This window comes from Suillus bovinus, assembly GCF_016758785.1.
Source record: "Suillus bovinus strain UH-Sbo-P2 chromosome Unknown EDB93scaffold_354, whole genome shotgun sequence".
NCBI lineage: Eukaryota > Fungi > Basidiomycota > Agaricomycetes > Boletales > Suillaceae > Suillus > Suillus bovinus.
The window spans coordinates 1-15612 of record NW_024542410.1 but is presented as its reverse complement, the minus strand read 5'-3'; the positions used below and the strand labels follow the sequence as shown (position 1 = coordinate 15612).

Sequence of the window (15612 nt, the reverse complement as noted above, 5' to 3'; positions counted from 1 at the left end):
TCCCCAAAGACCCCACCGTATACACCATCCTTCATGACGTGTACCGTCCTGAAGACCCAGCACCTTATTTGCCAAGGTGCATAGGCCGTCGACGCCCAGTTGTTATCTTCTCCGCTATATACTACTTCCGGTCTCCAGTCCCCATACGCACGTCCCCATCTTCTGTGACATCACGCTGCGCATATCAAGCCAATTCACCTTTCATCGTAAACACGGCTCGTGGTTATCATGATTTACCGGAACCCATCTATCCACAAATAAACACCCTATGAGTCCCTGCCTCTCAGATCACGGGAGCCTTCAATCGCACGAAGACAGTTCGCAATATCTGCTGAATGAACAACTCATGCTGACGTCGATTATGGATGATGACGACATCATGATCGACACTCGTGACTCGCCCGAGGCCATATTAAAGGATGTGATGCCACAGTGGTCCGGTGTCGCCTTCCCGAGGACATTCATGATCATGTGAGTAAACGACTTGACGAGGAATTCTGGTCTTCATATATCTATCAGATCATGTAGGAAAGAGCCAAGGGGCGCACGCGTATAAGTAACGTTGTATTGATGTTTGAAAGCTAGGAATACCTCCACAGTCGAATAGGACTATGTGTAAACTTTGTGTCGTTAGCATAACCGTTACGCGAAAAGGCAACAGCTTGTATTCTAGTATCGCGGACGGTATTTATGTAGATCATAGAAACTTTAGTGAGGCCGGTGTGCTTAAGCCTTGTTACTATGCCCGACATAGGGTCAGCCCGTCTATGAGGCAAGTCGTCGTTAGACGGACTGATAAATCGGGGTTTGACATATTTGACCATCTAAGCTCATACAAGCTCAGGTAACTAAGTACCTCGATCGCTCAAGTGCGCGCGATAAAGCAATCAAAGCAACGATCGTAAACCGTCAGACAATCATAAGCAAGGATAATAAGTGAGTGTACTAAGCTTCGCAGAAGGTCATACAGGGATTCCAAGCCCATCGATCGCACGAACATCCCCAAATTTGACTCTCCACAGATAACGTCTTTTTCTGGGGAGAGTACAAATTTCAGTATGTTCCTCCCATGCTAACTTAGGGTCACAGTCCGATATTTGCGATCCAAAGAAAGAGGTGACGAAATATTTGTCGAGTATCTGCTACGGGGTAGAAGTGTCAGTTGTGGTCATGAGGCAAGCACGTTAGTCAAGCGGAGTTGAGATAATCTGTCAAATTTCAAGGCACACCGAGAAGCCGGAGGCCGGCATCAAAAATCTCGCGGAGAACGGCACGATTCAATCCCACGCCGATCTCTACTTTGTTCCGAGGTGCAACGCACATGGGTGGTGACGTCGTCTGAGCTCTCTACAACACCCTAGCACCGCTCAAAAGCTTCAGCAGCTCAACAAAGCCATATCTTCGACCCCTCTACATACTCCGACAGTCCTAAGAATCTTCCGTAGTTGTCCTGCCCCGCACTGGATTATTGGACGCCTGATTGAGATCACGTGACTTCACGCGTATATGAATTGGTCGAAAATATGGTCATACGAAGGGGTTGCCCTGTCGGATTCCGGAGATCTCGTGAAGGGGTGTGAAGGGGTAATTCGAGAGTCAATGGCCTGAAGGTATGTACTCTGCCTCCCTATCTTATCATCCTGGCGTGTAACTTATACACATTGGCTCTTTGTGCAGTAGATTATATATTTCGACAGCTCGCTTCTCAACCTCTTGCAATATCTACCCGAGCAATCTTCATCCACAGATTGTGGCTCTGTCTCTTCTTCATGCAGCTGTCCTTCACCCCCCGAAGGGTCAGGCTCCCTCAAGCATCCTCTGAGCCCGGTCCCAGATGAGATGGACACGAAGCGATCTTGGGTGGATGGTAGCAAGCATAGCATGTCATCTCCATCAGGTTCACAACACACTCCCATACCTTCGTCGCGACCATCGCCTATGCCCTTCTGCACCCAGCCCTTGCATTCTCCTGATTCACGTCATACTGAATCTCACTACCCAACCAGTCCACCACAGCTAGCTGTAGTGCTTCTGCCTCATCCCCGCCCCATTGGACCTGGCCATGCTCTGAACATCATCGGTAGGTAGGGATTAGCATGGGTATATGAAACCCACATGGGTTGTGGGTGTGGGTTTAGTAAGCAGATATATATTTTACCAACTCCAAAGCTCCAAAGACATACAAATAGTATTGCAAACTCTAACTCTAAACTCTAAATCATGAACACATCCTACTGTCATGCAGCCAAACCCCTTCTATTCTGCCGCTAAACGGATTACCAAACTAACTGGGAAAGCCAAGGCTGCACTTGACAAGAAGCTCGAGGCCAAATCAAAAAAGAGAAAGAATGATGACAGTGCCAGTGTGGACAGCACACGGCCAAAGAAGGTAAAAGCAACCTACTCGTTTCGAATGATTTCTAACATTGATCACAGCTACTTCAGTGGATGTTGAATGGCTCTTCAGCTGTGGCTGCCTCATCCTGTTGCATGTCCGTTCTCGCTTAAATGTGCAGTCCACTCGCGCCCTCTTGTGCTTGAGTTACTGGAGCCGGCTGGGTCTGGTAAAGAACGAAGACATTTTAGCTGTTAGCAACCTCACGGATGTTGTAGGTGACGAGGAGCTAGAACTTGAGGAAGGATGGGACCAAATACAGTTAGGGTAGCTACAATTGCTGTTTTCATAGTACTAATTCAATGACACCCCCGGGTATACCCTCCATGGGTACGGGTATGGGTGTGGGTATATTGGTGGGTGTGGGTATATTGGTGGGTGTGGGTATATTGGTGGGTGTGGGTATCTTGGTGGGTGTGGGTGTGGGTGTCAATGCATATACCCCGGGGTATACCCATGCTAATCCCTATCGGTAGGTAGGTACTCTAGCGCAGTGCACTATGACTGACATACTATCTAGGTTTGTTCTCCATCTCTCGCACCACAACCTCTGGTCATGAAGTAAAAGCATTCATTGGAGAGTCTCAGGCTTTCAAGATGGTCAAATTTAATGTATGTACTTCTCTGTTTGAATTATACATGAGTTTATTGACGGCAGACCCCGCTTCCTGTGCCTCTCTGATGCCGACTCTGTCATTATGTGATTGGTTACCTGCCGTTCATTGTTGCACAGTCATTACGGATACTACTGTCTCACAGAGAGTCACGTACATGTTCCCATCAATTTAACTCTTAGTACTGTAGAGATACGCACTTAGCTTCGACATTATCTGGGTGTGACCAACTGAACCTTAGCTTCGAAGATTCAAAGACGGGTGTGACCTGTGACATGTCAGCAATAGCTTCGAATCAGCACCACTACCAGCTGCTGTCAGCAAGAGCTCACAGTTGATGGTGATGAAGAGAATTTTGGTCATGTAAAGTGAGATGCATGGCAAATACTCAGTACAAGAATTTTTGGGAATATTTTTGCATTTTTTTCATGTTTTACCATGTGTCACAATTTACCTTCGATGACTTCAATTTTGTGTGATGGTCACACGAAATAGCTTTGATTCGTCGGACGTGTGACACTGTGATGAAGCTAAGTGCGTATCTCTACAGTACTCATGATTCCGGTGCTGTCATTCTCAGACTTGTCACTGGCATACAACTCCTCTACTTCTTGCCCTTCAATCTCTGCTTTGGCACATTCCATGGCAGCAGTGTGCATGGACTTTACTATTTTTTTGGTACATTTGAAGTTGCTGACGTGCTTGTACACATTGCGGATCATGACTGGCTGAAAGCCCAAGTGGTTTGCCAGTTGTTTGACCTGTTTGTCAAAGCCAAACTGTGTAAACTGTGCGATATCCACAGGGTGGATCTGAGGGTCCAGTCGGACTCTGATGGCGTCAGTGTCTGCACCACTGCCACTGAATACCTCGACACTTTTCTCTTTCTCTTCATCCTTGATCATAGCAGTAGTTTTCCCCCCAGCCTGAGCCTGAGTAGACGTGGAGGAAGGGACATGGTGCAAGTGCGGGGCCATTGTTGAACTACTAGTAGAACTGTTTAGTAGTCTTGAGCTAATCAATTCATTTTGTTTCACCCCACCAATCACTGGAAGCGAGAAAAATTTATTTGGGATGGTGACTTTGTAAATAGTCGGGTAGAGTTAATTGCTAGACACTAGTGTGGTGGAACGAGAAAGAGACTCGGCCCCTAATTGCCACAAAACCCTGTACATAGTCAATACACACTAGTATACAATCTCATTGCCCTCCTAGACAAGAGAAACATGACAAGTATGTCAGTGTATGAACCAGATGTTGTGTGCAGGCTTCTGTCAGTGCTGGAGCTGAAGAACTTGCAGAAAAAATTTGAAGCAAGTTGGAACAGCACAGTAAGCAGGCAGAAGGATGCTAGTACTATGTGAAAACAAAGAGGAACTGACCTGACCATCAAAACATGTGTCGAGTCATGGACTGGACATGCGACTGCATGCATGGCAAATCCATGACCACGGCGCCAGTATGAATGGGAGGCAGAAATAGTCGAGTATATCAACTATATTTCAGACAAGACACGCAGCTGGTCAACAAAGGGACTTGCACATTGATGCCTGGACAGCAAGGTTCCTATCCTTGGCCCTCGTTTTCTGCCGCCATCGTACCTACATGCATGGAAGCGAAATCAGTCTGAGCCAGCCATCAACCCCGAGACACTATACCTGAAAGCACTTTGTACCATCCATCCATTCTACTATCCCGAACTTGTGAAGTGTCCGCGATGCAACAGTACTGACAACATTCAGTGGGATGGATGGACCAGCACAGGTCCTCGTGATGTCCATGGTTTGATGGTTGACAAGGCTGCGATAGGTACGCAGCTTTGTTGTGAGAATTGCAAAAATGATGCAACAAGAAAGGAACATGAGCATGAGCATAGCGACTCAGACAATGGATGCAATGTCAAGACTAACCTCAAAGGATATTGCTTTGTGACAACAAACCCTGACTTTTGGGGCAGCTAGCCCCACTGGTCTGTTCCTGGTGGGCTCCTTAGTGTTCAGTCTGATTGCCGAGTTCTTATGCCAGGCTGGGGCAGGTGACATACCGGTATTCTTCCACAGATGCGTGGTTACTCAGGACTTGTTCAATCTATTAGTTGAAATGCGCCCATCATCCACAGCAGGATCTCTTGCTGAAAATGTCTGATGTAAGTACTAGCACTAGTCTGTCTCTCAAATGCTAGTGATCTGATGCACCTTACAGAACTGCATCTTCTTGAGTACCACAAGCGCAAGCTCAGTTATCTTCAAGCTTGGAAAAGCCGTCGAACAGTGCGACATGGAATGGACTTTTTCAGTCCCAACCCGCTTCAACTATTCTCAGATCCATATGATGTAAACAACTACAATGACAGACCTATCTCAAACAACATGGTCAGTGAGGTTTTCCAGGACTTTGTCTCAGCAACGTGGGAAAGTGAATCAGAAGAGTACCTTCGCACACTCTCAGGTGAGAACATTCTACTACACTCATCGGTTTAAAAACTGACCTTTACAATCTATGTGCAGGTGTGAGCATCTCATTTGACAACACCTTCTGTGCTGCGACAAAAGCAACTGTAATGAGCTGAGAGAAGAAGAAGTTGAGGGTTTTGAAGGGTGGGATAATCAGTCTGATGAATGAGAACAGTGAGATTGTTGCCTGGGTAAGTTAATTCGAGTGCGTCTGAGACTCTGAGCATGTGCATCTGTTAAGACCATGCACAAAGGGTAGGACTGATTCTGAGGGGCTTGGCTTCAGCTCGTGCGCTGTGCCCCTTACCCGAGTATGTGCCCTTAATTTCAGATTGATGTCCGGAGAAGATCCTAGGAAGTCCGAAGGATATCTGAAGGTGCGGGAAACTTCAGAAGGGCTTTCCGGACAAGTGCAAGTAACTTCCGGATGAGTGCAGGAAAGTTCTGGAGGAACTTCCGGAAATTACAATGAGGTTTTGTCCTGATATGGATAGGTGTAATGGCTACTCAGGACAAGTCCTGAGTGAGGCAAACAGAGGTAAGGCTGCAAGGACAATGTCCAAAGCAGAATAGGTCCGGAGGACCGCGGGAAAGATCCGGACGAACTTCTGGAAACTTGGAGAAATATAGGATCAGAGGGTTGGAGGAGCGGAGCTCCGGCCTAGGGAATTCCTCCTTAGGCCTAAGGAAGATTTCACAAGGAAGGAACTAGTATAAGGACTTAGTGTGAAGACTAGTGCAAGGACTAATATGATATTCAGACTGAGGGACTACAAGACATATACAAGAGTTTATATACTAAGTGACTATCGGAAAGATCAATAAGCAAAGGTCCGAGGCTATGTATGAAGCATAAGCAAAGTTAACAAACGCAAGTCGGAAATGAAGCATAGGTTAATGGATCAGTAAGCATACTGGTAGTAAGTATAACCAAGGTACCGGGAACAAGGAATACTGGATAGGCCGTGTTAACGTTATATGCACAGGAAATGGATTAAGAAGCTTATTGTATATTGGATCGGATATGGTCCGGACGAGATGCGTGGATATATAGGATGTGGCATTAGGGCGATGGGACAAGGATGAATGATGCAGGCTAGCTGCAAAGGAAAAGGGATCTGGATGTGGACGTGCAGATGTGGATGTGCAGAGGTGCAGGGATCTGGATGGGTAGAGGACTGGTGTCACAACCCAATAACGAATTAACGCTGGGCAGAGACTAGGACTCAAACGAAGGTTATCGGACAGAGGAGAACGATGAGCAAGTACGTCTTGGATTGCTACAGTGTAGATACAAGAGGTTTGAACTAAGGAACTATCGACCAAAACATGCTACCTATATACAACTATTGAGACGGAGATTGAAACTGAGTTACAACTACTAGCCAATCATAAAAAGAGAATGGGAATCGTACCATAGAACATCATAGAATATTAAAGAAGCATCACATGATCATATCTTATCTTATCGTATCTAATCTAATCTATTCACAATCAAAGAACTCATCTTCTTCATCAGTCACATCAAAGACACGTGTCGTAGGCGCTAAAGGTATTTCGGGAATGATAGACGTTTTAGAATAGGGTTAGGGTTTGACTTAGGCGCTGTGTATTGACACTTAGGAAGATTCAGGAAAGAATAATGTTTTGTTAAAGGTACTCGTGACATTACCCCCTCTCTAAGGTGAGTGTCATCATGAACGAATGAAGGTCGGATATTCTTTTCTCTCCATCATTTGAAATCTTCCGTAAACAGTACTGAGCCTTTGATTCTTCGGTATTTTCCGGCTGCAGCCATGGGATTCTTCTTATGGAACTTCTGCTAAAGGAATTGGGGCGTTCTTCAAATTCTCTTCTGGCTCCCAAGATGACTCTTCTTTCGGGTATCCTTCCCATTTTACTAGGTATTGCAGCTTTCCTCGGAACAATCGGCTATCTAGTACTTCTTCTACAGCAAATTCTTCCCGATCGTCAATCAATTCTGGAGGTGGTCGGTTGGGAGGAGGATGAGGAATTAATCGAGATGCGTGATGTGGCATAAGCAATTCTACGTGGAAAACCGGGTGAATCTGATATTTTTCCGGCAATTTCAACTTGTAGTTCACTTCACCGATCTTCTCTAGTATTTCGAAGGGACCTAGACGACGATCTGACAGTTTTTGACTTGGACGACGTTGTTTAAGATTCTTTGCGTCAAGCCAGACCTTGTCTCCTATCTTATACTGAGGTGCTTCTTTTACTCCTTTGTCATAGAAACGCTTCATGCGCTCATTGACCATCTTAAGAGTATTTTCGGCATCATCTCTCGCTTCTTTCATCTGATCAACTCTCTCATCGGCGGCGGGGATTACGGACATAGAGTTTGGATGAATCGTGAAATCTGGGTTATACCCGTAGAGAACTTTAAACGGGACTATGACCGGTTACTGTGACTGCATTGTTGTGTGAAAACTCTGCTATCGGCAGCCAAGATACCCAATCATTCTGTCTATATGACGTGAACATGCGCAAGTATTGTTCGACTTCTTGGTTTACGCGTTCAGTCTGTCCATCGGTTCTGGGATGATAGGAGGTCGACGCAGACCATTTCGTTCCTAATCTTTTTGACATTTGTCCCATGAACTTCGATATGAACTGAGTTCCTCTATCTGAAATCACTTTCTTCGGTGTTCCATGATGTTTCCATACATTTTTCAGAAATAGCTCGGAAATACCCTTCGAGTCTACGTCTTTGGTGGTGGGAATGAAGTGTGCTTGTTTCGAAAATCGATCAACGACTACAAAAATGCTATCACACCCTTCACTCTTCGGCAAATCCACTATCAGGTCACAGGTGATTGTCTGCCAAGGTCCTTCTGGAACTTCATTTGGCTGTAAAGGCCCCGTTGGTCTACTCGGAAGCACTTTCGTTTGTTTGCACCTATCGCAACCATCTACGTAATCGTGGACATACTTCGTCATTGAAGGCCACCAATAGTTTCTGGAAATCAATTCTAAGGTTTTAGCTCGTCCAGGATGTCCAGCCGGTGGAGAGTCGTGAAACAACTCCAATATCTCTCGGCGGATCTCTTTGTCATTTGGAACGTAAACTAATCCTCGGAATAACACCAATCCATCCTCCACATTCCACTCTTCGATTCCTCTACGCAATTGAACCGGTGCTGCTTTTAACGTTTCTAACTGCTTTAGCGACTTCAGGGTTCTCGTTCTGTGCATTTTCGTATCTTTTGGAGTAAATGTTTTTCTCCATGCACCAAAACTTGACCTCTTTTAGCAGCTTTTACGGTAAAGAATTCTGGTTTCAAAAGGATGCGATCTGAGTTATCGTTTTCTACCCCCCCTCTATGGTCTGATCTCCGAGAAAGACGGTCTGCTTTGTCATTAACCACACCAGGCTTGTGTTGGAGTGTAAATTCATACTCCGCTAGGAAAAGACTCCATCTAGCTTGCCTTCTGGTCAACTTTTGACTCGTCATGAAATATTCAAGGTTCTTATGATCTGTCCATATTTCAACCGGGTGAGGTGCTCCCTGCACATAGTGCCTCCACTCTTCCAACGCTCTAATGATCGCTAATAACTCTTTATCATGAATGTCGTAATTTCTTTCCGCATCATTCATTGACTTAGAGTAATATGCTACTGGATGCCATAATCCATCTTCCATAAGTTGAGAGAGAACCGCTCCTGTTGCGTAATCTGAAGCATCGGTCTCTATTTTCTTTTTCTTCTCAACATCTGGCATGACTAGAACGGGAGCTTCTGTGAAACGTTTCTTAAGTTCATCAAAAGCTTTCTGTTGTTTCTCCGTCCAGTCCCATTTGACATCTTTTCTTAGCAGATCATTCATTGGTCTGGCTATATCTGAGAACCCAAGTATGAATCTTCGATAGAAGTTGGCAAAGCCCATGAATGCTTGGATATCTTTTACGCATTTGGGAACAGGCCATTTCAATACTCCTTCTACTTTCACAGGGTCCATCGACACATTGCCTTCTTCCACGATCAACCCGAGGAACTCGACTTTAGACTGTTCGAAGCTACATTTCTCAGGCTTCAAGAACAGGTCATTCTCCTTTAACCGTTTCAGGACTTCTCGTACCACCTTTCGGTGTTGCTCCCTATTTCCATTCGTAAAGACCATTATATCATCGATGTAGACGACTACTGTTTTGCCATCTATTAGGTCTCTCAGAATTTCATTCATCATTGTTTGGAAAGTTGCAGGGGAGTTCGTGAGTCCAAAATACATCACGGTCGGTTCGTGGTGACCAAACGGCGTTTTGAAGGCCGCCTTCCACTCATCTCCTTCTTTCATGCGAATATTATTGTATCCCCATCGTACATCCATCTTGGAGTACATCGTGGCACCGGTTAAAGCATCAATTAAATCTTGAGATCTCGGTAGCGGATATGCATTTTTCACCGTTTTCTCATTGAGCTTTCTATAGTCCATTACCGGTCTTAACTTGCCATCTTTTTTGGCCACAAAGAAGAAAGGTGCTGCTACTGGAGATTGTGAATTTCTTATTCGTCCTAGTGCAGTCTCGGTTTTCAACCATTCCTTCAATGTATCCATCTCTTTGGGTGATAACGGATAAGGTTTCGCATTTGGCGGAAGATCGCCCTCATCTTTAAGATCTATCGCATGATCCCACTTCTTTCTTTCAGGGAAGCGCTTAGATTCTTCTTCTGAGAAAACTCCCAGGTAATCATGAAGCCAGTCAGGTACCATTTCTTCTACCGACTGCTTCTTCTTAGTAGCTTCTTCTGCTACTTTCTGCTCCGTGGCAACCGAGGCTTTATAACGAATCCATAGTCTCTCTGGACTCTCTTCGTCTTCTATTTCCTCAACCGTCGCCCTCTTCATTGACATATCTTCTTCATCCTCGTCTTCATCGTCCGTAGGAATCAGATCAGGTACATCATCTATCTTTTTTTGTTCTTTTTTCTTTTCTTTCTTTTTTTGTCTTCTTTCTTTTTTAGTTTCACATTTTACAGGGCATCGAGAAAGTGCAAATCGTCCTGCATTCCAGTCAATCTCTGGATTATGATATCTCAGCCAATCTATGCCGATAATAACATCATCGCTTCCTAAGTCTGTAACCATGAAGGCTGCTTTCTCTTCTTCATGATCACCAATCTTTAGACCTAGTTCTGCAAAATGAGTCATTGATCCAGCGGCATTTAGCGATCCATCAATGTTCCTGACTGAAATAGGCCTTAATAATTTACGGCATTTCACACTGTTCTTCTCAACAAACTTCTCACTGATAAATAATGTTGATGCACCGCAATCCACAAGTGCTTTTACGTCTGCTTGTCGGTTCTTTCCTTTCAACGTTATTCGGAATATAAAAATGCTCAGATTTGGATCTAATATGTACTTCTGATACATCTTGAAACGTAGAAAGAATAGAGAAACGATTGTTCGGGTCTAGGTCTGCAGACTTTGACTTCAACCCCTTTAAAAATCCTTGCCTTTGTTAGAAGCGATCCAATCTGTGAACCACTTCGGCGCGGAGTTTTCTTCGACAACTAGCAGCCGCTTTGACTTGCGCTTTTGGCGCACCTTTACAGTTTCTCGCTATATGGCCTTGTTCTCCACAGCGGTAGCAGGTGAAAGCGCCAGGCTTTCCTTGGGGTTTGGGAGATCCCCTCTGCTTGCCGGAGTCCACATCCATAGCGTCACTGTCTTTGCTAGGACCAGCCTGCCTTGGGTTATTGAAGGTTCTTGGGGTTTCCTTGTTAGGGGTCCACCAATTACTCTTCTTTTTCTCAGCGTCTAGCTCCTCGTAGTTACGTCCAATCTGTATGGAGTAATCAATGAGCTTCTGAGGGTGTCTTTCTCAGATGCTGGAATATGAGCGAGTTGCTCCTTGATCCGGGTTTGTAGGCCAGATCGGAATTTAAGGCGGAGGTCGTAGTCGGAGTATTTGGTAAGTGCAGCCTTCTGCTTGAAAGCTGCTGCGTATTCGGGCACTGATGAAGATCCTTGCTTCAGGGTTTCCAACTCCCTGATAGCCTTTCCTTCTCTGTCGTCTTGGCCCCACATGGTTTCGAATTCTTTCGTCCAGTCCTCAAAGGATATTGGCTTGGAATCAAGCTCAATTACGTATTTCTGCGCCCATTTAGCAGCAGATCCTTTAAGGAAAGACAGGGCAGTTGTAATCTTCTGCCTGTCTGTGATCAGTGGCCATTGTGACATGTATAGTGCCAACTGAGTCGTGTAGACTTCTATGGAGATCGAATCTTTGTCTCCAGTGAATTCTGTGGGCTTCGACAATTTGACTTGCGAAGTATTTGGGCTTTGAGCGAATCTCTCTAGCTTCTTCTTCAGTTCCTCTATCTGTGAGTTTTGGGTCCTGAGTTGAAGTTCTTGTGTTGCATTCTGTGCTCGAAGCGTGTTGTTGTGGTTAAGGAGTTCTTGTGTCCTTACATACAGTTCATGTGTTGCCATGGTGATGGCATTCTGTACATAGTTGGTGAACTCCACTGGCATAGCTATGCCTTGTGGTTGTGGTCCCTGAGGCCCTTGTTCTTGGGGTTCTTGAGGGTTCTCGGGTCCCATTTCTGTTTCGTTAACTTCAGCCATAGTGCCAGGTGCGTTCTGGAATCCGATTCACTAATGACTGTTGAAGAGCGGGTCGTAACGGCTCTTCCGGATAGGAAAAATGATGAAAGGGGAGAGGGAAAAAGGATACGTAAATGGAAAGCTAAAGGGGTCCCCAGTACTAACTGGATCAACCTCGTCCTTTAGGGTCAAAGGGTTCTTTAATCAACCTGACTGACACTTCCCTAATTACTAACTAAGAAGGTGTACGTAAAACTATGCCTTTGTTAAGTGGGAAAAACACTGTGTGCTTCGTGTGTGCTACTTCTCAATTACCGAAAGGGTACAGGTCTAGGACAAGTTATCACTCTTCCAGCCGAAGCTTACAAGTGCGAGTCTCACTAGAATCCCATATCTAAATCCTCGTGGTAACGATGGTAGGACTATCCGCAGATGCGACAGTTCCACTAGACTTAACGAAAGGTTCTACGTGCGTATGAAGAAAGATGTAGGTATGAAAGAAACTATAGTAACGTTGAGCAGGCAGGGTCTTGGGCCAGCACTCAAGTTGTAGCGAGACGCCTAATGTCGTCAACACCTCCGTATACTGGCGGCTGCAATGTAAGGCAGGGCCTGGTATAGGACTACTAACTACAAAAGACTATTTCATAAAAAGCTCAAGCGAGCAAAAGGATGGGTTTCAGAAAATGTGATCGCGGCTGTTTAGGCCGGGCAATGGAAAACGTGTGATGATGATGAGAGATGTGCGAGCGGTGTGCAAAGAGTCGGAGTCTCCTATAGTTCAAACCTAATGTCACAACCCAATAACGAATTAATGCTGGGCAGAGACTAGGACTCAAACGAAGGTTATCGGACAGAGGAGAACGATGAGCAAGTACGTCTTGGATTGCTACAGTGTAGATACAAGAGGTTTGAACTAAGGAACTATCGACCAAAACATGCTACCTATATACAACTATTGAGACGGAGATTGAAACTGAGTTACAACTACTAGCCAATCATAAAAAGAGAACGGGAATCGTACCATAGAACATCGTAGAATATTAAAGAAGCATCACATGATCATATCTTATCTTATCGTATCTAATCTAATCTATTCACAATCAAAGAACTCGTCTTCTTCATCAGTCACATCGAAGACACGTGTCGTAGGCGCTAAAGGTATTTCGGGAATGATAGACATTTTTAGAATAGGGTTAGGGTTTGACTTAGGTGCTGTGTATTGACACTTAGGAAGATTCAGGAAAGAATAATGGTTTGTTAAAGGTACTCGTGACAACTGGAGACATGGATAAGACATCCAGAGGTCCGGATGAGGCATGGGAATATTATCGGATGTAGGTCTGGGATACAGGATATGACAGCATCTGACTTAATATTACTAGCGATTCTGTCATGGCCAGTCAAACACTGAGATAAGTGAACTCCTTCAAGGCCTCAAGGCGCGCTGTGGTGCACTCGATATCCCTCCACCAGAAATCTTTGCCGACAATTGTTGCCATGTGCACAGTGCAGTTGCTGTCATTTTCCCTAGCGCTACCATGAAACTGGACGTGTGGCATTTTATTATGAGGTGAGTGCTACTAGTACATTATTCTCTGAGCTAATCTAATCCTCACAACAAGATATGCGACTGTAATTCTCAATCCTTCAAAGAACCCTCACCAGAAGGAAGTCATTACGGAGGTCTCTGCATGCATACTGAAGAAGCATGCTGAAGGAGGGAGCCCAGCAGAGTATTGGGACTGACATGAGCAAGAGACAAGACTCACCTCCATATTTGAGAAATGGTCACACAAAGGTATGCTATGGTCAGCAGGGGCATGCAAGGTAAGTCCTTGCAAAATATAAAGCCCATTTCAAAACACTGACCAAATTAATAGGTTCATGAAGAGCAGCTTAAGCACGTGCATAAAGGGTGCCTCGAGCGTCCACAGCAAGACATCCGGATGGATGGAAGTCGTGTGGAGGGTTCCCACAAAGGTTGGAACTCACTTCAGTGAGTGCACACCAGTGGGATTGTAACCTTCACAGGGCTTTGCCATGACTTCGTCCTTTGCTGAAACATTTGCGTCTACCTTCTCAAGGGCAACAAAGTCAGGCTTCCTTTCATCCACCCACAGCTCGCACCATGTACACCTCATGGACGGAATCGCAAAGCTCTTCAACTATCTCCAACTCAAGGAGAAGACCATTAGTGCATGCTGCCTACCAGAGCTCCAAGATGTGCCGTCAAATGAGCACTTTGGGCTCATCGAATCGAGCTTTGCATCCACATTTGGCGGGCTACTGGATGTCAGGCTGAAGACTTACCGATCAATCTCAACATGTCCGAAAACAAGCTGCTCAAGGTGCTCAGCGATGATGGTGATGCAGTGGACCTTGTCCTGCAGTCAACAAGGGCTGAAATCCTTGAAGAATTCGACATCGACCCACGGCTCCTCTCTATGCCCGAGGCACAGGCTGAGCCATTGCTGGTGCACCCTCATGCCACCTCAGTTTCCAGCATTGGAACAGACGCTCAGCCGCAAGCTATGAGGAAGCGCAAAGCAGATGATGACACCATTGTCATCTCCGACAGTGAAGCTGATGAGCTGCTGCCCCACAAAATCATGCAGCATATGACCACCACTACTGGGGGTGATACTCCAGAAGTCACTACATCACTGTCAACTCAGGTAAGCCCACTCTTCCTCTTTGATGATCCTCCTTCTACCAATGACTCATCTTACAAAAAATATATGGCTTCATATGAAAAACTTCATTTTACTCCCATTCTCCCTCCTATTGATACCCTCTTCCTAGGCAATAGCATGGGTAACCCACGGGTATTCCGTGCTGTACCCGCACCCATACCTGTGTGGAACTAGACCTGTGTTGTTGGGTATGGGTTTGGGTATGGGTCCATGGGTATTCAGGTGTACTATGGGTACTAAGTATATACATGTAAATGGCTCATAATAAGAACTACAATCAAATCGAATCCATCTGTCGTCAAGCTCGTTCTCTTCACCAACTACCCTCGGGCATCACAGCAACAGCCATAACATCTTGGTCTTTGACCAACCCTAAAAGACTCCAGGAACCTAAGCAAAGCAATGCGCGGACAGACTGGGCAGATAGGCAACTGCAGACATGAGATAACAAGAGGTGGCCGTGGCTAAAATTCGCTCTACATCAACTGACATCGCTACATATACGAGCGAGATGAGTTGCCAACGGACGCGAGGCTGATAAAAAAACTCACCAGGAATTGACAGATAATCTAAGGCCATTTGGGAGAGTCAAGGATACATTGCCTTCTGTTTGGTCCACCAAGCTAAGACATCAGCAACATATTCCAGATCTGTGCTGAGGTATGAATCAAGCTCATCACGGAGCTCTGACTGCTTGGGTGCTGCTAATGCTGGAAGTTCGTCAAAGATGTTATGAGATTTTCACTGGTTAAAACAATGGTGAGAAAACAGTAAAGTTAGACAAGACAATACATACTGCTGATGTTTCCTGGACTTCGTCCTCATCCACAGCATCATACAAGTCGGTGTTGTTAGTAGTGGTTGTGTAAGAGCACTCGAACT

General features: G+C 45.3%; 4 protein-coding genes across 4 annotated transcripts; 3 read left to right on the top strand and 1 right to left on the bottom strand.

Moving 5' to 3' along the window:
- Positions 1 to 1587: 1587 nt before the first annotated feature.
- EDB93DRAFT_1193334 (uncharacterized protein) lies at positions 1588 to 3276 on the top strand (the record flags this gene model as incomplete). Its single annotated transcript, XM_041450869.1, has 4 exons — positions 1588 to 2080; positions 2916 to 3007; positions 3129 to 3168; positions 3251 to 3276. Exons 1-4 carry the CDS (start codon positions 1840 to 1842, stop codon positions 3274 to 3276), a joined length of 399 nt encoding a protein of 132 aa, XP_041300565.1. The 5' UTR covers positions 1588 to 1839.
- Positions 3277 to 3539: 263 nt separating this feature from the next.
- EDB93DRAFT_1258675 (uncharacterized protein) lies at positions 3540 to 3986 on the bottom strand (the record flags this gene model as incomplete). The annotated part of the gene is made up of 1 exon (XM_041454137.1): positions 3540 to 3986. The coding sequence occupies one exon, from the start codon at positions 3984 to 3986 to the stop codon at positions 3540 to 3542; it is 447 nt and encodes a 148-aa protein (XP_041300564.1).
- A 573-nt stretch (positions 3987 to 4559) lies between these two features.
- On the top strand, positions 4560 to 4970 carry EDB93DRAFT_1098437 (uncharacterized protein; the record flags this gene model as incomplete). Its single annotated transcript, XM_041446893.1, has 1 exon — positions 4560 to 4970. A coding segment is annotated over one exon (411 nt), but the record flags the coding sequence as incomplete, so codon positions are not given.
- An 8814-nt stretch (positions 4971 to 13784) lies between these two features.
- Positions 13785 to 14904, top strand: EDB93DRAFT_1258671 (uncharacterized protein; the record flags this gene model as incomplete). Its single annotated transcript, XM_041454136.1, has 4 exons — positions 13785 to 13864; positions 13918 to 14017; positions 14069 to 14329; positions 14386 to 14904. The coding sequence occupies 4 exons, from the start codon at positions 13785 to 13787 to the stop codon at positions 14902 to 14904; spliced, it is 960 nt and encodes a 319-aa protein (XP_041300562.1).
- Between the last annotated feature and the right edge of the window lie 708 nt (positions 14905 to 15612).